The 21,516-nt window shown below is 35.0% G+C and overlaps 1 protein-coding gene across 3 annotated transcripts in view; it reads left to right on the top strand.

The window, feature by feature from the left end:
* Pds5a (PDS5 cohesin associated factor A) overlaps positions 1–21,516 on the top strand; it is a 101,140-nt gene that overhangs the window by 36,570 nt on the left and 43,054 nt on the right. For all 3 annotated transcript variants that reach the window (XM_085691854.2, XM_085691856.2, XM_085691855.2), the window contains exons 6-16: positions 2,105–2,231; positions 3,289–3,369; positions 5,983–6,123; positions 7,502–7,617; positions 8,313–8,407; positions 9,160–9,305; positions 12,557–12,708; positions 13,405–13,518; positions 16,993–17,074; positions 17,846–17,894; positions 18,698–18,837. In XM_085691854.2, coding sequence (XP_085547980.1) covers positions 2,105–2,231; positions 3,289–3,369; positions 5,983–6,123; positions 7,502–7,617; positions 8,313–8,407; positions 9,160–9,305; positions 12,557–12,708; positions 13,405–13,518; positions 16,993–17,074; positions 17,846–17,894; positions 18,698–18,837 — 1,243 coding nt within the window. The remainder of the gene's footprint in view (positions 1–2,104; positions 2,232–3,288; positions 3,370–5,982; positions 6,124–7,501; positions 7,618–8,312; positions 8,408–9,159; positions 9,306–12,556; positions 12,709–13,404; positions 13,519–16,992; positions 17,075–17,845; positions 17,895–18,697; positions 18,838–21,516) is intronic.

The raw sequence follows: 21,516 nt of genomic DNA on the forward strand, positions 1-21,516 counted from the left end.
TCATGAATGGAACATCATTGTAATGTGACACAAAGGAACAATTTGTGGGGGAGATTACTCAGTTGGTAAAGTGCTTGTTGCTGTCTTTAACACATGTTCAAATGGGTATTTGTACACTATGAATATGTACAGTAGACACTAAAATAACTTAAAAAGAACAATTTATAACTTTGCATTGTAACAACATTTCATAGACTTTCCTTTTGAAATTTATGATTACTATCTCCAATACTTGTGAAATTATTAGTTTGTTCCTCCTATAACCTCTACAAAATCTACTCGATCTGCATTGAAACCTTTGTTAATTCATTTCAGAAAATTTGTTATGATATATTTTAGAACTTTTCTTCTGGCTTTGATTTGATTTGGGTTTTGTACTTGGCTCCTTGAGCTTCTAGATTCTGGGCTTATCTTCTTTTGATTACTCTTCCAAACTCTCATAGGAAGTTCAAAGGTTATTCATTTCCAGATTTAAGGAACTTCTCACCTGCATGCGATGACCATTAAGCACTTGAATCTTTGAAATTGATTCCTGAATAATTCTTTGTTCACTGATATGCAGCTCTGCAAACTTTATTCTGTATGCACTCCAGGGAGAGAACCATTAGGGTCCATAAGGGCTGTCTTTCCTGGACTAGCCTGTTAGCTTACCCAGAATGTGAAATTTATAAGATGCTGTTCTTTTGTTTTTAGTTTAGTTTTTTTTTTTGATCAGCGTGTGAACGAATCCCAATATCAGAACTCTATTGTTTCTGTATTTTGCTCTGTCTTTAGTTGTTTTAGATAAAGTCTAAAAACATAATCTTGTTACTACATCCAGATTCAAGTAAAGTCTTAAGTTTACTCACTTGGATTGGTGAAATCTTTAAAATAATTTGTTTTTAAGACAGGATCTCACTGTGTAGATCCTGACTGGCCTAGAACTCCTTATGTAGCCCTGGCTGGCCTTGAATTCACAAGTGTTTCTGCCTCCCAAGTGTTGGGGTTAAAGGTGTGCATCACTAAGCTTGGCCATGAATAATTTTTTAAAATCTCTTTTATCTGTCTTCCTTGTATTTTTTTCTTTCCTTCTCTTGATATATGGATCTGAGAGCTAAGCCCTCAGGATTGTGTGTGTGTGTGTGTTTGCATCAAGCTGAATATATTCTTCAAGCCATTCCACTGCCACACACAGAAGACATATTGAGACCTGTGCCTCAATAGTCCTTCACAGTTGGCATTTTGTAAAATGTGTAAGATAATTTGGAGAATACACATGAAAGGACTGTTTTTTTAAACATTGTAGAAATTGTGGCAATCTCCCCTCCCCCCCAAACTTTTAAAAGCTTACATGTTTTCCTTCATTAAATGCTAGATGGGTCAATTATTTTTTGTTATTGCTTCAAGAAAAATTTTAAACACTTAGATAATCCAGTCTTTCAATTTTGTTTCAAACTTCTGTATTTATACTATAGTATATGGTTCTATAATTCTATAGACTACACATTTTAAAAGATTTCTTTATTGTCAGTATGTATGTGCATATAGGTAAGTAACTTGTAGGGAATACTTCATTAGAAATTGAGGTGATGCTTGTTTAGAGTACTTTATATAATATGATTCAGTTATCAAAGTAGGCCGTTGCAGGGTAGTGGGAGAAATAAATATGATAGCTGGAATTTCTTTGCCATTGTCATCATGGTTCCTTGGATTAAAAATTCTTTAACACCTGAGATTGTTTGTGTTGTACTGTGGTTGAATCTAGGGCTTCATGTGCATTTAGCAAGTACTCTACCACTGAGCTCTATTTCCCAACCTTGTTCTCTCCCTAGAGAGAATCTTGCTTATTTGTTCAGCTAGCTTTAAGCTATGATTTACCCTTCTTACTCTCCTGAATATATAGGATTAAAGACCTTTGCCTCTATGTCCTAAAGTAATTGCTTTAAACTGAAAATTTTGATTGGCATAGTGGCACTTAGGGTGAGGAGGTACAACCTAAGTTTGAGGTCAACCTGGGTTACAGAGCAAGACCTTGCCACCAGTAAATAAACAAGTATATGAAAGAAAACAGACCCCAGTGAACTTTATCTTTCTATATGCCTTAATTATTTTCCCTTCTTTTTAGCAATAGCCACAATAAGAAGGTACAAATGCACATGTTAGACTTGATGAGTTCTATCATCATGGAAGGTGATGGAGTTACTCAAGAGTTACTGGATTCTATTCTTATCAACCTCATCCCTGCACACAAGGTCTGTATAGTATCAAGATATTAAAGATAAGTTTACCTAAAGAAATCAGCTATTGGCCTTTTCCTTTAGAATTCCTATTCTGACCCTAGAATCAGTCTACATGGTTTAAAATACTTAATAGTTTTTATTTGCTTTTTTAAATGTGTATGGTTTTTTTTTTTTTTCTTTTTCTGCTTGTATATTTGTGCACTATCTGTGCTCAGTGCTCACAGAGTCCTGAAGAGTGCCTGGAGTTACAGACAGTTGTAAGGCACTATGTGGGTGCTGGGAATCAAATTTCTGTGCTCTGTAAGAGAGGCCACTGCTCTCAATGACAGGCCCCAGAAATGTGTTTTTAGCTTCCTTTTGAGAGGTGTAAGATGTATCAGTCTGAATCTATTTTGTAGCTGAGAGATGTTAACAGGTGTTCTTTGAAACAATAATTGTTTTTTTAAATTTTTAAAATTTAAATATGTGCCATGGCTACCATCTTTTCTTAGATCCTTTATTTGTTATAATACATTGGTACATAAGGAAACAGAGTAGTCTTCATTTCAGAAATAGGTGATCTGGGTGTGATGATTCACACCTTTACTACAAACAGGCAGACAGATCCCTGAGGCAAGCTCAATCTGTGTAGTAGTTCCAGGCTAGCCAGTGCTACATAGTTAGGCCCTGATCAAGGGCCTTCCCAGCTTTCCTTGTTGTGGTTTAGGAATTTGAATCTTTGGTCTACAATATAACTGAATCACATCCTCAGGACTTCTTCAAGTACAATTGATTAAACAATGAAATATTTAGTATTTGGGGATGGGGAGGGAGCATTTAGGATAATGTGTTTAGTAAGTTCATGTTGGTTTTAGTTTAGTAAAACTTTCTATAGGTTGGATTTTTGGCAGCCTGTCGAATATATATCTTAGAGTTTGTTTTGTTGAGTTCATTTGGCTGACACCTTCTGTGTAAAACCTTGAATGGAATTCACTTAACTTTTTCATATTTTGGTAGATTTAAATACGTAATTTTTCAAATGATGCTGTTTCATCAATTCATTTGTAGCTTTGCATGATTTGTTTTTCAGAACTTAAATAAACAGTCCTTCGACCTTGCAAAAGTCCTGTTGAAAAGGACAGTCCAGACTATTGAAGCGTGCATTGCCAATGTATGTATCTCTGTACATTTATTTCAGAACTCTGATTCTTGGGTTGTGTAGATTTATTATAATCATATACAGATACATTTCTCATCAGGATGGTTTTATTCAGATAAAATATGAAAACTTATATATAAGTATGATCACAATTGGAAAAACCATAGCCTAAATGTAAAATGCCTTTAAATTGGCCCAAGTGATAGATGTAACTTTAAAATTTGACCCCTTCTTCTACATCTGTATTCACACTTGCCATATCCTCCCAAATATGTGAAACTTTAAATTTGTCTCTGAAATTTTTTTTCCATTATTTTGAAAAAGGGTTTCATTCTATATCCCTGGAACTTTCTAGGTAGATGAGACTGGCCTCAGAGATCTGCCTGTCTCTACTTTTTGGGTCTCTGTCTTTATCTGTATACATTTTCCTCTTTGTGTCTTCTGGGTCATTTTTCTAAAATAGTTTCTTCTTCAATAGATGTTTACAAATATATATTTAAAAGGCAGTGTGTTATGGGGAACTGGAGGGTCACAGGATAATCTGTAGGAATCAAACTAAGCTCATCAGGTTTGGGAACAAATGACTATCTCCAGACTTATAGTGTTTTTTAAAAATTCATTGACAGCTGAACTGTGGTGGCACTTGCCTTTAATGACAGCACTTGGGAGACAGAGGCAAATGGGTGTCTGTGAGTTCTGAATTCAAGGCCAGCCAGAGCTATACAGAGAAATCCTATCTTGGGAATACATTGATATCCACCCCCCCTCCATACACATGCAAGCATGTGCATAAGTTAGTTCTGTAAAGGAAAAGTTGTAATTGAGTGTAAATTTGTTCTTTGTCAAAAAGTAGAATTTTATTTTAAAAAAATTTACGATTTTACTACCTTAAAATAATAATTCTTTTATAAATTTACTTATACACATCTATTGTATTCTATGTTTAGCTCTTTATTAATAATAGAAGTGAGTATAAATTGACACTTATTTTCCTTATTGCCTTGTATTAAAGGTTTTATCAGTGCTCCCTTTAGAGGTTATCTCTGAGAATGCAGTTCTATCTATTGTGGAATTGCCTCCTTATAATAAAATAGGGATGATTAATTTAAATTGTATTAAATTGTTATGCCCTTTATTAAATTAAGGTTTTGGTATGTTGCCTTGAATGTTCTGTTCTCAGTTATTAGAAATAACTATCGATAGTTCAGATACACTTCTATAAGTATCATACCATGCTTACTTGTGCGTATACATTTTTTTTATTTTATATGTATAGCTGTTTTTACTACATGTATGGGGGTCAGAGTTACAGATGGTTGAGAGCTGACATGTGATCCTGGAAATAGTGCCTGCATCCTCTGGAAGAGCAGTCAGTGCTCTTAACTGCTGAGCCATCTCTCCAGCCCCATTTGTGTATATCTTAAGATTGTATTTATTCTTTTCAAAGACCCCATTGAAATATGAAAATTTTCTGACTCATAATTTAGCTATCTAAAAAAATACATGTCAACTTTATGATTTCTGAAACAAATGCTAGCCGGGCGGTAGTGGCACACACCTTTAATCCCAGCACTCGGGAAGCAGAGGCAGGTGGATCTCTGTGAGTTTGAGGCCATCCTGGTCTACAGGACAGGCTACAAAGCTACAGAGAAACCCTGTCTCTAAAAACCAATAAAAAGAAATGCTGATTTGTATATACCTGTGTTTTTAACATTTCAAAGTCTGGTTCCCAGCTGGACAGATGGGTCAGTAGTAAAGAGTGCTTACAGAGGACCCAAAATTCTCTTCCTAACATTCATGTCTCACAGCTGCGTATAAAGCCAAATTCAGCAAATTCAGCACCCTCTGACCTCTGTGGTCATATACTTAGAATATATATATACAAAAGAAGTCTATAAAAACTAACAAACATTCTCCTATGTGTATGTATGTGTGCGACACTTATGACATTCTCGTATGTGTGTGGCACTTGTGACACTTTTAGTACTTTGGATATTAAATATTCTTTTTCCTATATTCCTTTAGTGTATCCAAGTATCTTTGATGGTGAGGTGTAGGTGCACACAGTGCAGTTAATTTTCTTTGAAGACCAGAAAATGGATTTTTGGGAAGTAAACTTGGGTCGTTTATAAGAGCAGTGCATTCTCTTAATTCCTGAACCATTTTTAAATTACTAACTTTTGTGTCTTCAACCTTTATTTTTATCATCTGAGTCAAATTGTATTTGGCTTTCACAAGAAATAGAAAACAAAAGAACATAGAAACTTAAAGCCTACCTTAAAATATTATTTATCACTCAACTCAGGAAAAATAGAATTCTTTAAAATTGAAATCAGATTGAGAGTTTAAATTGTATCCCTATAATGAATTACACATATTGTCTAAATTTTCAGATATGTCATCCTTATTTGAAACATAACAGTGATCAGTGTTTTAATTCATGATTTGATAATATTTGGAAGTTTGTCTCTAGATGTCTGTCCTCTTATATGTTAGTAATTCAATGACAATCTGCTGTTCCTTTCAGTTGTATGTGTAATGCTCAGTCATAGTTCTCTTTGAGTCTATATTTATAGAAAAATTTTTAAAGTAAATTAATACTTTTTATTGTAATGTCTCCTATAGTTTTTCAATCAAGTCCTGGTGCTGGGAAGATCGTCAGTCAGTGATCTGTCCGAACATGTATTTGATCTGATTCAGGAACTTTTTGCTATAGATCCTCATTTATTGTTATCTGTCATGCCACAACTTGAATTCAAACTGAAGGTACCCTATATGCTTTACAGGAAAAAAAATGTGTATTTTGAAGATTTTTTTCACTATTTATCTTAGTTATTTTCTCAATATCACAGCATGCCTACTTGTTGTTGATTGATAAATACAATGACATAAAGTATTGTTGTCTTTGAAATTTACAATATTTAGTATTTTTTTATTAAATAGTATTCATGTTTAACTAGATACTAAATTAATTTTATTTATTTTATAAATAATGGATTTAATCATTTTTTTCAAAATCAGTGTATTGGAATGTGCCATACAGTCGTACATACACTAAATAAATAAGTGTTATATTATATACAAACTAAATAAATGCAACATTTAAAAAAATTGACAAACTATTAATATAGAGCGTTTTAATCTTTGTTCCACTCGTTCATTAAAAAGTCAGTTCAACATATATCTTCGTGAGATAATACTTCACTGTGACTTAGATCAACACACTTGTATATCAGCAATAAAAAGCTGTTTTACACCTGAAGACCATTGCAAATTCACTTGAGGAACATCTTAAAATGAGTGCTTTAGGTCATCTTAGCAGTTTTATTTTAGTAGTTATAGATATAAAGTATTATGTGAGTTGAAATAAATAGATCTGTAGATATAGTCATTCACAAGATTTTCTTAGATTCTACTGTTTGACACTTAAGACATTAATTTTTTCTTAAAAGGTTAATTGGATTAACTTGTAAATTTTGGGTGTACTAAACATTGATATTGCTCAGCATTGTTTTATTTATTGCTTGAGGAAAAAGGTTTTTTTTTTTTTTTTAAAATCCATTTTGTTACTGTGTTAAAGCCTTAACATAATTGTCATTTTACATTTGTTTTACACAAATGTAGATATTTTATTCCTACTGCCCAAAAACTTTCTGAGAGTGATTAATTTGATTTTTGAATTCTCAATCTCTTTAGTAGTATTGTTCTTTATCATGTTTTTTAGTCAGTGGAGAATCATTGTTAAAACTGTATATCAAAACCTTAAGTATTCTGTATTCGTGTTGACGTTTCAATTGTCGGAAAGAGTCTTTATGAAAGAAGCTCACTAGAGTAGGAATTATTTGTCACTTTGTCCTTTGTGAAATTTTCTAAAGTCTTAGACAATGTAAAGATTTAATAAAATGCTTATATTTGTACAAAATCTCTATAATCAGTGTGTAAATAAGTTGAAAAGTAGGCATGAATTAGCAATCTGAAAGAGGCCAAGAGAGCACGCAATATAACATGGAATCAGACAAAATTTCTCATAGTAAACAAAAGTTTGTGCTAGTTCACATTGTTCATCATGATAGTTGAAATATAAAATGGTTTCTACTTGGGAAGTAAAGTGCAGGCTCCCTTCATTGTGTCTTTCTCTTTGTAGAGCAACGACGGTGAAGAACGATTAGCTGTGGTTCGACTTCTAGCTAAATTGTTTGGCTCTAAAGATTCAGATTTGGCAACACAGAATCGGCCTCTTTGGCAGTGTTTTCTTGGGCGGTAAGAGAGATAACTTAGAATTTTGTATGCTCTCAGAGTCCACGTGATTGAGAATACATACACCAAAACATTAATTGTTATTTGTTGGCTTTTAGAATACATTGTGGAGCAAAGTATTTATGAATACAGTTTATACCTTCATTGTAACACTTTATGCTTGAGTGTGTTTAGTGCAGCATGTGTATGTATGCTGAGTATTTTTTATTTTGTAGCAAAATTTCAACCTTTAGTAATTAAGGTCATCAAAATCTGTTGTCTGAATTGGAGAATATTAATTATGGTAGTTTTTGTTTCGACGAGATGAGCACATACTGTTTGCAAAAAATGTTTTCTATAGAATTGTGCATCTTCTCTTTTTTTTTTCCTATAGGGTCTCTATTTTGTAGCTCTGGCTGTCTTATGCTCACTCTGTAGACCAAGCTCTGTCCTTGAACTCATAGATCCACCTGCCTCTTCTTCCTGAGTGCTGGGATTCAAGGTGTGGGATACCTTGCTCAGTTCTTTATGTTCTCCATAGAATACATTAGCTATCAGTAACCATTGCTGTTCATAAACATTTTTATATTATTTATTTGAAAATTACTATATTTATATTATATTCATATAAGTAACCATTGTTGTTCGTAAATACTTTTATATTATTTATTTGAAAATAATTAAATTGCCTCATTAATATTTAACAATCTTCTATTTAGCTTTAATGACATTCATGTTCCTGTGAGGTTAGAAAGTGTCAAATTTGCCAGTCACTGTTTGATGAACCATCCAGATTTAGCAAAGGATCTCACGGGTAAGCTCCCCGATTTATTACTCTTATCAAGCACAAAACATTTCAGATGTGGCCTGTACCTAACTCTTTGTTTCCATTACGGATTTGATTCTAGGATGGTTTCATGTCTGCTTTGTGGACTAGGAAGTTATTTCCTTTTTATAAGATAAAATTTTAAAAAACATTTATGTATTGATCATTTGGAATTTTTTTAGAAATTATAAGTTGAGATAATGTAAGCCTTATGACATTAGAGTTAGATACAGAACACATGTACATTATTAAATATAGTAAAATCCCTAATGTGTGTAGAAAAAAGGAGGTTATTCTTAGTTTAGATTGCAACGTTTCATTATTTAATTTAAAGTATTTAATCCTACCTATTTGGCAGTAGCAAATGTAAAGCTTTTATCAGCATAGTGCTACTTACTAAAAACCTAGTTAATAGCTTTTTTGTTTTGATTTTATTTGTATTATAATTTGTTTAGAAATTTAAAAGGTCGTTCTGTGTTTTATGTTATGGAATATATGTATGTGTTCTCATTTGACTTTCTACCAAAAAAAATTTTTTTCTTAAAATGTACTCTGAAGTAATAAGCCTAGTTTTATGTGTAATAAAGGCTACTTAGTGATGTCTTACAGAAAATTTTAATTTATCCTGTATTTTGTAAACATTAATACAGACAAAGCTTAAAGTTTTGGGCTTTTTTATCATTCTGAATCATGAAAATTTATATAACTAACATTATCTTTATTGTTCTTTTTAATCATAGAATATTTGAAAGTTAGGTCACATGATCCAGAAGAAGCCATTCGTCATGATGTCATTGTTACTATAATAACAGCTGCCAAAAGAGACCTTACCTTAGTAAATGATCAGTTACTTGGCTTTGTCAGGGAAAGGACACTGGATAAGCGGGTAAGATCTGGGAGTTTTGCTCTTCCCTCATTTACCATGTTCAGATTGTTTGCTCTGTATGCTGGAGCAATAATACCAGTTCAGCACTTCTTTGAATATCAGAATAGCACTAAATCTGTAGAACTATTAGTTTTTATGTTTCAACTGCACATACTACTTTTGTAGACAGGGTCTCACTGCTCTCCTGGAACTTACTGTGTAGAACATGCTGACGCAGACTTGCAGAGATCCTCCTTCCTCTGTATGCGTAGTCTTTGCTTATCTCTATAAATAAGTATGTGGGTTCTGAATCTTTTTTTCTATTATGGGGATGGATTTTTTAAAAACAATTTATTTTTAGTATATGTGCATTGGTGTTTTGCCTGCATGTATATTTATGTGAGGGTGTTGGGTCCTCTGATACTGAAATAACAGACAGTTGTGAGCCGCCATTTCGATTCTGGGAATTGTACCTTGGTTCTCTGGAGAGCAGCCAGTGCTTTTAACTGCTGAGCCATCTTTTCAGCCTCAAGGGTATGGATTTTGCTTATAGAATTTCTATATAAAGTAGAAATAGGTAAATGAAATAATTTGATTTTCTACACGTTTCAGTTTGCAAAGGCCAAGTCATTGGTTATGTATATTTACTTATATTTTGCTTAGCTAAGCTGAATCTACCAATCAATTCAGTTAAAAGAATCTCTTACTTCCTAAGAAAAAATAGTGTTTGCACAATGCCTGCTGAGCTAAAAGCAGAAATGGTTCTGTAAATTACTTTATTTTGCTGTTTCTGTCATTGAATGCAATTAGAAACATGGCCTGATAGGAAAGGTGATGTTTTGAACAATGACAGTAGTTACTAAAGAAGAGTTGAGTCCATCTTAAGAAAGAACCAGACTTAACTGTGTGGCGTTTGCCTTTAATTTGGAGGCAGAGGCAGGGGCGTCTCTAAATTCAAGGCCATCCTGGTCTACAAAGTGATTTCCAGGATTGCCAGGACTACACAGAGAGACCCTGTCTAAAAAACCCAAAATTTTAAAAAAAGAAGGAAAAAGAGAAAGAACCATACGTGTTTTTAGCAGCAATTGCAGTACAATTAGAGTGTACTGGTTCAGTTGACATTTTTGAAAACCTATTGTTTTCTAGGAATGCGTAGTTTAGGTGTTTTCAGGATATACCAGTATGTTTTGACACGCTACCAGAGGTTGTCTTTCTCTTCTTAGTTTTAAAATAGTCATGTGACAGATGTTGAAAAAGAAAAGGACACTAATTTGTTTAACCATGTCAGTAATTAAAACTTTTAAGGGTTGGTTTTGACACTAAATTTTCAAGTAATGAGTTCATATTACCGAATCTCCTCTTCCCCTTGACTTGCAATTACCCATCTAGGGCATAGGTGGTTAGTGTGATATTTCTTCCTTAGTAAAAAATACTGCTCTTATTAATGTTTATCTCATATTTTCACTTAGGTAAATAAATTATTCTTCCTGACTACATGATCCGCTCTATCATATATGACACATTTTTAGTTCATGATTTTGGTCTCTTCAGTTAGTTTGACATCCATTACGGAAGATGGTGAAACAGGAATAAATGTTAGATTTCACTGCTCACATTACTGAGTTTCATTCCACGCATTCAGTAGACTAAAAAAATTATTCAAAAGCTTAAGAGAAAATACTGATTTTAAAATTAGCTGGAATGTTTTCTCTCCCCTTGTAAAAAACAAGGATTCTTTCCCCCTTGTATTTCCCGTCTTTTTCCTTGTACCTCTGGCTGTCCTGGAACTCTCTATAGACCAGGATGTCTTCAGACCTACAGACATCAGTCTACCTCTGCTCCTGAGTATAGGAATTAAAGGTGTTCACTATCTTTCCTGGCCTTTTCCCCTTTTTCTTTTAAAGACAAAGTCTTGGGGCTGGAGACATGGGCTCAGTTATAAAGAGCATTGGTTGCTCTTCCTGAGCTTCTAAGTTCAATTCCCGGCACTCATATGGCAGCTCCCAAGTGTCTATAACTGTAGTATAACCTCTTCTAGTGTGCATGCATACATACTCATATATGTTAATAAATAGTAAGTAAAAACAGGCTCTCTTAAAGCCCAGGCTGACTATCCAGCTAACGTTGACCTAGAATTTCTAGTTTTATTTTCTCTACACATTTGGAGTTTGGGACTCCATGTTTGCAATGATGGAAATCAAATCTGGGATTCTGGGAATGTTTAGTGGGCACTCTTCTACTGAGCTACATTCCCAGGCCCCAAACTTTTATTTTAAAAGATTTTTATTGGGGGCTGGAGAGATGGCTCAGTGGTTAAGAGCATTGCCTGCTCTTCCAAAGGTCTCTAATAAGTTCAATTCCCGGCAACCACATGGTGGCTCACAACCATCTCTAATGAGGTCTGCTGCCCTCTTCTGACCTGCAGACATACACACAGACAGAATATTGTGTATATAATAAACAAATATTTTAAAACCCAATAAAATGATTTTTATTTATTATTATTATTGGTGTGTTGGTGTGTGTGTGTGCACGTGTGCGTGCAGTCTGAGGATTCCATGGAGGTCCCAGGATTGAAATGGTTACCATGCTTGATAGCAAGTGCCCCAAATTGCTGAACCACTGCCATTTGCTGAAGTCTGCAAAGTAAGGAAGTTCATCAAAGATAAACAAAAATATTCTCACCAACTGTGTTTTTTCAGAATTCTTGATTCTGAACTTTGTTGTTATTTACAGTTAAGCTCAGAAATATATAATTAAGAACTAAAACAGAAATCGGAGTGGGGTGGCACACGCCCTTAATCCCAGCACTTGGGAGACAGGCAGTCGGATCTCTGAGTTTCAAGACCAGCCTGGTCAATAGAGTGAGTTTCAGGAGAGGCTCCAAAGCCACAGAGAAACCCTGTCTCAAAAAAATAAAACAAAACAAAAACCTAGGACATTGAAGCCTTTTGTGTACATAATAGATTAATATAATTTGCAATTTTCATTTTTCCTTTATTTGCATCATTACATATTTAAAGAATTGAATTCAATGAAATCTGTACTTTGTTTAGTTGGAGGCAAACTCAAAAAATTGATAGATCATGTAGCAATATTACTGTGGAAAATTAATGAAGGAACTGGTATCTTACCAGCAATAGTTGTAAAAATGATTAGTAAAACAATTTGGCAGAGCTGCTTATGAGAAGATGCACTGTGTTGCTGTGGATGACATAATATTTACTACATAGCCTAGTGGCTTGCTCATCTCATAAGTGCTGTTTTTCTAGTGGCGAGTAAGAAAAGAAGCCATGATGGGTCTTGCTCAACTTTATAAGAAATACTGTCTTCATGGTGAGGCAGGAAAGGAAGCTGCAGAGAAAGTCAGCTGGATAAAGGACAAACTTCTGCACATCTACTATCAGAACAGCATCGACGACAAGTGAGTCTAATAGTTTGGTAAAACTGCTTTTCATTTTTAAATATTTCTATATAATTTTTATGTAATTTATTACTAAATATAGAAATAATTTTCTGTATATTTGTACATCATGGTACTTAAATATGATTCTTCCTAATAACCTAAATAGTGTAACAGTAGTAAAAAAAATGTCTGGACTTAGGAGTAAGGCAGGATAGAGACTAAAATCTACATTCTGTCTCTTGTCATTTTTATTTATATGCTCTTCAGTTTTAAAACTAAGGAGGTCTAATAATGAATTTAGACTGGAGATAAGAAGAGTTGGATATGCATATTTTCAGGAAGTAATGATGATCTATCCCCCTCCCCGAGAACTGTCAGAAAGAGAATAAGCAGGACCAGTGCTCATCATCCCAGCGCTAGGAAAGGCTGACGTAGGAGGAGCTCCCTGAGTTGAAGGCCAGCCTGTGTTACAGTGTGAGACTCTCACCTTGGAGTAACATTCAAGCATTCTTGAAGAAATGTTTTGTGACAGATTGTGAAATTAGCTTCAATTATAAACTGGATACAAAGTCACTACTGAGACTGTGAAGGAAGGAGTGACTGTGTACTGAAGCTTTTCATTATTTTTGTGCACATAGATTGGTTTAACAGAATGGTTAAATTCACTTATCACCTTAAATAGCATAATTGTTTTTGTGTGTTTGATTTCCATAGACTCTTGGTAGAGAAAATATTTGCCCAATATCTTGTTCCCCATAACCTGGAAACCGAAGAGAGAATGAAATGCTTATATTATTTATATGCCAGCTTGGATCCAAATGCTGTGAAGTAAGTTACTTTTCAATGGCTCATATGCTTCCTACATGAGTTTTTTGTTTTGTTTTGTTTTTCTTTTTTTTAATATGAATGACTGTCTGTGTGTGTTTGAGTGTTCATGCACACTTTTGATAATGATGTCAGTAATAGGGTTTCAAGTATTCAATCAATTGTGTCCAGATTGGTGTGTATGGGTATTTAAACTACCAGCCTTGCTACAGAGTGAGTTTAATTCTAACCAAGATACTCCATCTTGACTGAAAAGAAACACACACATATAAGTGGATTCGGGTGCCATTCATGATGGCGCACAATTTTAGTCCCCTTGCTCAGGAGGCAGAGGCAGGTGAATCTCTATGAAGTTCCAGAACAGCCACAGTTCTGTAAAGAGACCCTGTCTCAAAAAAACTTAAAACAAAACAAAACAAAAAACGCATGAGTGGGCAAGGGATAACTCATTGGTAGAGATCTTGCCTGGAATTCTGGCATGCCTAAGGCCTTGGTTAAACATCAAGCACAGAGAATGCATAAAACACTGCAACTTTAAACTCAGAAGAAAGTTTCAGGAATAGCAGAGCAAATAGTAGGATCGTATCTGACCATGTGTCGTTTGTCTATTCTAGCTAAACACATTATTTTTCTTAATGATTGGAGAGACATTTACAGATATGTAGCACTCTTTATTCAAAATATTTCAGTTGTTTATATATGAAGAAAGACCTCTTACCTACATAACCTTTATATGACTTAAAATTTTAAAATTTGGGCTGGAGAGATGCTCAGCGTTTAAAAATAGTTGTTGCTCTTCAGAAGTCCTGAGTTCAGTTCTCAGCACTCACATCTGGCTGTCCACAACTGCCTGTAACTCCTGGCCTTTGAGGGCACCCACTCACACATGGCATATGTTTACATAGACATATAAATAAGATTGATCTGAAAAAATTTTAATTCAATATTATACAACAATTTACTGTATTTAAATTTTTTAAATTGTCTATGTGTTACCTATGGATAAGTTTTCCACCATCTGTGATTTCTTATTACATTTTTTAGAACAGTTTTTACATTTTAGAACAGTTTTTACATTTTTTAGAACAGTGTTGCATAAATATTGTATCTGGTTATATTATACAATTTGGCCTCAGTTGGGGATCTTCCAATCAATGTTTTTCTTGTTGGATTGAGATTATACTTTTTCGGTAGAAATCCCACAGCCTCATTTTGTGACCCTGAGACATTTCAGTCGGTGTTATTCATCTCTCTTTGGAAGATTCTTGGTGGAAGCTAAGGCTCCTTTCAGGTGGCTGAATCTTGCTGTTTGTTTATACTTTTTGTATTTCTTTTCCTTCTCTCCCTTTCAGCGGGGCCTTTTGTAACCCAGATTAGGCTTTAACTTGCTATGTAGCTGAGGATGACCTTTAATTTCTGGTTGTAACACTGGCATTACAATAGGACACTTGGAACACACAGTTTATATAGTTCTAGGGATGGGACCCAGAGCTCTGTGCTTGTTGACCATGTATTCCACTGCCATCAGTCCTCCATTTATGTTTATTTCTACATATCTAGACATGAGTGTTAAGTCACCATAATTCTTAGAAGTGCTCTTGACAACTGGAATATAGAGGGGATTTGTGTGAGGTCAGAAATCTTTTTCTTTCTTTTCCTGATGTCTTGACATGGTCTCTTGTCGCCCAGGCTCATACAGACTACAATGATCTCCTTGTTTTGGCTACTAAGTGCTAGGATTACAGGCATGCTCTACCATACCTGGTGACAGTTCAATTCATTTTTCAATTTTTATATGATTGTGTATGCATATGTGTTCAAGTGTGCATGTGCAGCAGCAGGTATGTAGACATCAACAGACCTTGTCAGGTGTCAGTCCCTGTCTTCCACCTTGTTTGAGACAGGACATTTTGTTCGCCTAGTCTGTACTAGGTTTGCTAGCCCTCAAGCTTCCAAGCATTTTTCTCTCTGCCTCCAGTGTAATCATAGGTACACGGGGATTATTAACATGGACTAATGCTTTCCATGCATACTGGGATATGAAGAAAGGTCTTTATTTATGTATAGCAAATATTTCCTACTGAACATTTCTAGTCTAGCATTTAATTTTTTAATTATGATTACATTATTTCCTCTTTCCCTTTCCTCCTTCCATCCATTTAAGTATCCCACCCTCCTTACTTCCACTTGAATTCATGACCTCTCTTTTTCTTTGCTTCATATTGGGGGCTGTTAACACGTGCCAAAATACATAAATACAGCCTGCTGAGTTTGATGAGCTTGATTTGCATGATTTCAGGACTGATCACTTGTACGAGATAACTAATGAGGGGTCGTCCCTAGGGAAGACGATTTGTCACCTCTAGAATTTCTTCAGTTCATTATGGTTCTTTGTCGAGGGTAGGCCCCATGAGATTTCTTCCTCCATGTTAGCATGTCTATTGGTGGTACCCTTGTTCAGGTCTTGTTTAGGCAGCCTGTTGAGCTATTGTTAGTAAAGCTTCCCTGTCCATCCTAAGAGGTACAATCTCCCTAGATTTCCTGGTCCTCTGGCTCCCAAAAATATTTTTGCTCTTTTGTCTGTAATGTTCCCTAAGTTCTAGTTACCATGGTCCTGTTGTAGATGAGTGAATTTGGGCTAATCACAACAGAGTCACTTATTTTTTGCGTTTTGATTGGTTGTTATTTATTGTAATGGTCTCCATCTTTTGTGAAGGGAAGCTTCTTTGATGAGGGATGGAGCGACATTTACCTTTGAGATAAATACTTAGAATGCAGTTAGGAATTATACCAGTGGTGGTGTGATTTGTTCGTCATAAGATTCATGACCTCAAACCTGGCTAGGTTCTCTAGTACAATATTTGTCTCTTTGTTTAAGGATAGTGATTCTAGTTGGTTACTAAAAAGATATGAGTGCAACTATTGCATCCTCGGGGCTATTGTGTTATGCTAGCTGTGGTTCATAGGTGTCACAGCTGGGTAGGACTATTGGTTTGCTTCCTTCCCCGGACTGCTTGTGTGGCACTTTGTGGGACTGTGAAAGCTAGTCCTCAGGGAGGAGGCTTTCAGGTGACTCTTGAGCAGTCTTCATCTCTCCTAGGTCTGTTTTTCTGGCACTCAATAATCCTGTGTCGTTTATTCATCTCTACTCCAGTTTCTGTATGCCTCCACTTGTACTCTTTAACACCTTTCATTTTTCTGTTTTTTTCATTAGACCAGAATTCTCCAGCTCCCTCTGCTTAGAATTAAAGCTCTTTCAGTCCATTTATGACCTTGGCAAGATCAAATTGATTCTTTGAACCGGGGCATTCACTCGGTGGCGAAATGCCTGCTAAATTTAAACTTGTTTAAATTCTAATAAACTGTTGCTTAAAATTTTTATGTAGGAATATAGAAATAGCACACTTAAGAAGTCATAAAGTTGAACAGTTTGCAGTATTGTTAAATGTATCTTTTTATGTTTATAACTATATACAGAGCTCTCAATGAAATGTGGAAGTGTCAGAACATGCTTCGGAGTCATGTGCGTGAACTGCTGGATTTACACAAGCAGCCTACAGTAGGTTTATGATTTTTGTTTTAAATTACATATTGCAAGTCACTATTTTGTTCAGTAATATGGTGTAATGAAGGTATTTCAAGGTGTTTTAATTTCCAAATGTTGGTTCAGCTGTTTTCAAAGCTAAATTACATTCTTAGTTTGTTTCTTTTTTTACATGTTTTTTTGTTTGTTTCTTTCTTGTTTTCAATATTTTAGCTCAAGCTAGTCTAGAAATCACTGTGTTGCCCGTCAAATTCCCAACAGTCTTCCGTTCTCAACATTTGGTAGCTGGGATATTAGTCATACATTAGTTCCTTTTCCTATTTTGGTGTCAGAACACCCGACAAGTTCAAAAGCAACTTAAGGAAGGAAGTATTTGTTTTGACTCCCAATTAGGGCCCAGTCCACCTAACCAGGAATGTGTTGCAGCAAGAGCATAGGCCTGCTGGTTATGTTGCCAAGGCTGATTCCTGGGCTCAAGCAATACTCCTATCTTCGTATATGAAATGACAAGTACATGCTACCACAGCTGGCTATTCAGTCTTCTCAATTTTCCTGATAATATCTTTTTTCTTTTTTTCTTCTTAATATGTTCTTTTTCTACTATTCTTTGCTAAAAACTCTTTCTCTCATACACATACACACACGCACGGCGACAAGTAAGGATAGCCCTAGTTAGATTATGATGAGTTATTTAAAGATGATGAACATTGTTCAGTGTATTAATTTTTTTTCCAAAAAATTGTTAATACAAATGACTAGTTCTTTCATTTTTGTTTTAAATTTTAGTCAGAGGCTAACTGTTCTGCCATGTTTGGAAAACTGATGACCATAGCAAGTAAGTATGTTTTATTACCCGGTGAGCATGAAATAAATATCAAACAGGCTTTTTCATATATATTTCATATATGAATGTTTTTCTTGCTTGCATATATGTGCATCATATATGTCCCTGTTCAGTTCCCTGGAGCTGGACTTATAGATATGCTTGTGAGCCAACATGAGGCGCTAAGAATTGAAACTGGCTCCTTTCCAAGAGCAACAAGTAGTCTTATCTGTTGAGCCACCTCTCCAGCCACTTAAGACAGGTTATTCATTTATGAATAAATGGTAAAAGATATTCCTTAATTTCGTTTATAAAAGCCCTTTGTCTCACTGTCTTACTGGGTCACCAATATTTATTTATTTATAATATTTTGTTTTTATTTTTAAATATGTGTAAGTATGAGTTTGAGTTATGTACCTGAGGAGTCCAGAGATAACAGATCCTCTGGTGTTAAAAGCAGTTGTCAACTACCTGATGTGGGTACTGGGTCCTTTGCAAGAGCAGTAAACACTTTTTTCTAATAACTTATTTTTGTTTATTTTATGTGCATTATTGTTTTGCTTGCAAGTATGTCTGTGTGAGGATGTCAGATCCCATGCAACTGGAGTTACACACAATTGTGAGCTGCAATGTTGGTGGGGGAAATGAACCCAGGAGCCTCATTGTTCTTAACTGCTGAGCTATCTCTCTAGTCCCTTCCCCTACAGTGAACCTCTTACCTGCTAAATCTTCTCGCTAGCCCCTCACCAATGTCTTAAAGATACTTTTAGTGTAGTTATCTTTCTTTTCTAATATTTATTCTCTTCATTTTATAGAGAATTTACCTGACCCTGGCAAAGCACAAGATTTTGTAAAGAAATTTAACCAGGTTCTTGGTGATGATGAGAAGCTGCGGTCTCAGTTAGAATTGTTAATCAGCCCAACCTGTTCATGCAAACAAGCTGACATTTGTGTGGTTAGTGAATTATGCTTTTATAATTTTTTTCTAATAATTTGGAGAAATCTGTATTTCATTACATATATTTTTTGTGTTTCTTTTAACCATATGGTAGATGCTAAATTACTTAGTAATATATCCAAATTCAACTAAATTCTCCTTTCCCAAAGATCTCAGCCAGATATACTGGTCTTAGGGAATGACCAAGACTTTTTATTTAATATGTGTTCCTTCACTTAAGAAACGGAAAAGAATTTTCATAATGTTTTGTATGCATGCACTTCCTTCTATTTTTCTCTGAAAAATAGAAAAAGCCTGCCAATAATTTAGTTATAATCATGTCATCATACAGATTTTGATTTGTAGAAGAAATAAATTCTTTTGTAGATTTATCTCTTCTTGCACTCCTTATTTTCTAGGAAACTAGGATAGAAACTTAGAGAAGAAAAGTTTGTGTCTTCAGCACTTAATGGTGCTATGCGGATGGTATACATTATGCAAAGACAAGGCTTAAACATGAAGAAAAGATTAGCATTTTGGTTACTTATTTTTACCTTTGTTCTGAAAAGGATTAAAGTTGATAATTATTTAAATATGTAATGAGGGATTAAAGATTATAATAAATGTTCTTACGAAGTGGTCAAGGAGTCTAAAACAGTTTTTATTCTTTGTGGGGAACTGATCAGTATGTAAGATGTGCTGTAAGGTCCATTCGACAAGAGAGCTCTTCTTTGCCCAGGTGTATTCATGGACCAAGTGTCCTGATAATTCCACCTTTGCACTTACCTGAATAATTTTCTGCTTTAAAGATTACATGTACTTAGAATTTAGTAGTATCGTAGGTCTCAAAGAATCTTCTCATATAATTGGATTGATACAATGAAATGACTTAATTACCCACGAGAGCATATGGTTTAAAGTTACCTATAAGGACAATGAAACATTAAAGAACATTTTTCATGTTTCATTTCATAGCAGGATATAGTGACTAAATTACAGGTAGAGCCTGTATTTTATAAATGTGTGATAGTGTCATTTTTTTTTGTAAGAACCAGTGCAGGGGCTTATGATCATGAGGTGCCCAGGTCCCATGTAAAAGGTGATGCGTGGCACCTCACTCATCTTTAGATTTGTAGAGGCAAAGACAGATCTTCCCTGAGGGCTCACTGTTTTAGTCATAGGTGTACACATGCACAGCACACACACATAATACAAAGCAAACCAAATACCACACCCACCAAAAAAAATGAATGATGATGATGATGAAAATGTAATCAAGGGATACTTTGATTTGAGAAAATAGGGCTTTAACTTGAATTTGATAATAAGAGCAATAGCATGAGTCCCTTGGTTGTTACCCCAGAAATATATAATAGGCTTCAAAAATACATATTTATGGGGCTGACTTCAGGACTCAGCTGATAAAAATTCTTGCCCCCAAACCTTAGAACCTAAGTTCAATTCCTGAAACCCTAATGGTGGGCAAGAAAACTGAGTCCCAACTTGTCTTTTGAACCCTATATATGTATGCATTCATACACTCATACATGCACGTGTGCACACAAACACACACAATAGATATATGAATAAATAAATGTAAATAAATTACAGAAGTCTGTAATTAAAATATCCAGGAACGAATGTAGTGAGCAGGCAGTGCGTGCAGTCACTGCTTCTGGTTTTAAGAATCAGGAAGGTGGAGATAAATTTGTCTAAAAAATAGCTTGATAGATAGGTCTGATAGTACTTATCTGTAATCCTAGCCTTTAGGAGGTGAGGGCAAGAAAATCACCATGAGTTCATGACCACTCTGCAATCCATAGTGAGATCCTGATTGTGTTTGTTTTTAATAAAAGAATAAAACAGAGCTAGTCAGATAGCTTGGTGCATAAAGGTACTTCATGTAAAGCTAGATGATTGAAGATTGATCCTTTACCTATGTGGTGGAAGGAGACAATAGAATCCTTCAAGTTAGCCTCTTACTCCGACAAGCCCTTGGTGGCATGCATACACACACACACAGATATAGATATATAGAGATATGTAATTTTAAGAGCCTGCTAATGGTTCCTGCTCTTCTCACTTTGCTATTAGCAATCACCCCTGTTTTTATATGTAAAGTAGACACACAAGACCCTGTAAGCTGCGGGGGTTAGCAGGGTGAACATTGTACTGTGTAACGTTGTAGAGACAATAGAGAAGAGTTATTAGAGGGCTGTACTCGGCGTCTAATTTGTATTAGAGAGCAAAAAATAAGCGTGAAGGTGGTTCATGCTTATAACTCCAGCATTGGGGAGGCCAAGACAGAATGAATAATTAGAGGCTAGTCTCTTAAAACCCTTTTTCAACAAAGCAACAACAAAAGATTTCTGTATAGGGCTGTCCAAATATACATTGGATCTTCAGAAATCTAAATTTACTTTTCCCTTGATCATGTTTACACTGTCTTAATTTATTGTTACTTTTAGTAATTTGTATTATACATGATAACTTGTAGTTTAAGTGACAGAAATAGGTCAATATTTTGATAGCAAACACAACATGGTAAGTGTTGCAATAGAATTATATATGGAAGAACATCACAGACAGAACCCTGGAAGGGGTAGAAACAGGTCAGAGAATAACTTAATCTGGAATAAGTGGCTCCTGGGTTGAATCTTAAAGGACATGTAGGAACTAGATCACTATGTCTAGATC

Source organism: Myodes glareolus, chromosome 8 (assembly GCF_982192425.1).
Source record: "Myodes glareolus chromosome 8, mMyoGla1.1, whole genome shotgun sequence".
Lineage (NCBI taxonomy): Eukaryota > Metazoa > Chordata > Mammalia > Rodentia > Cricetidae > Myodes > Myodes glareolus.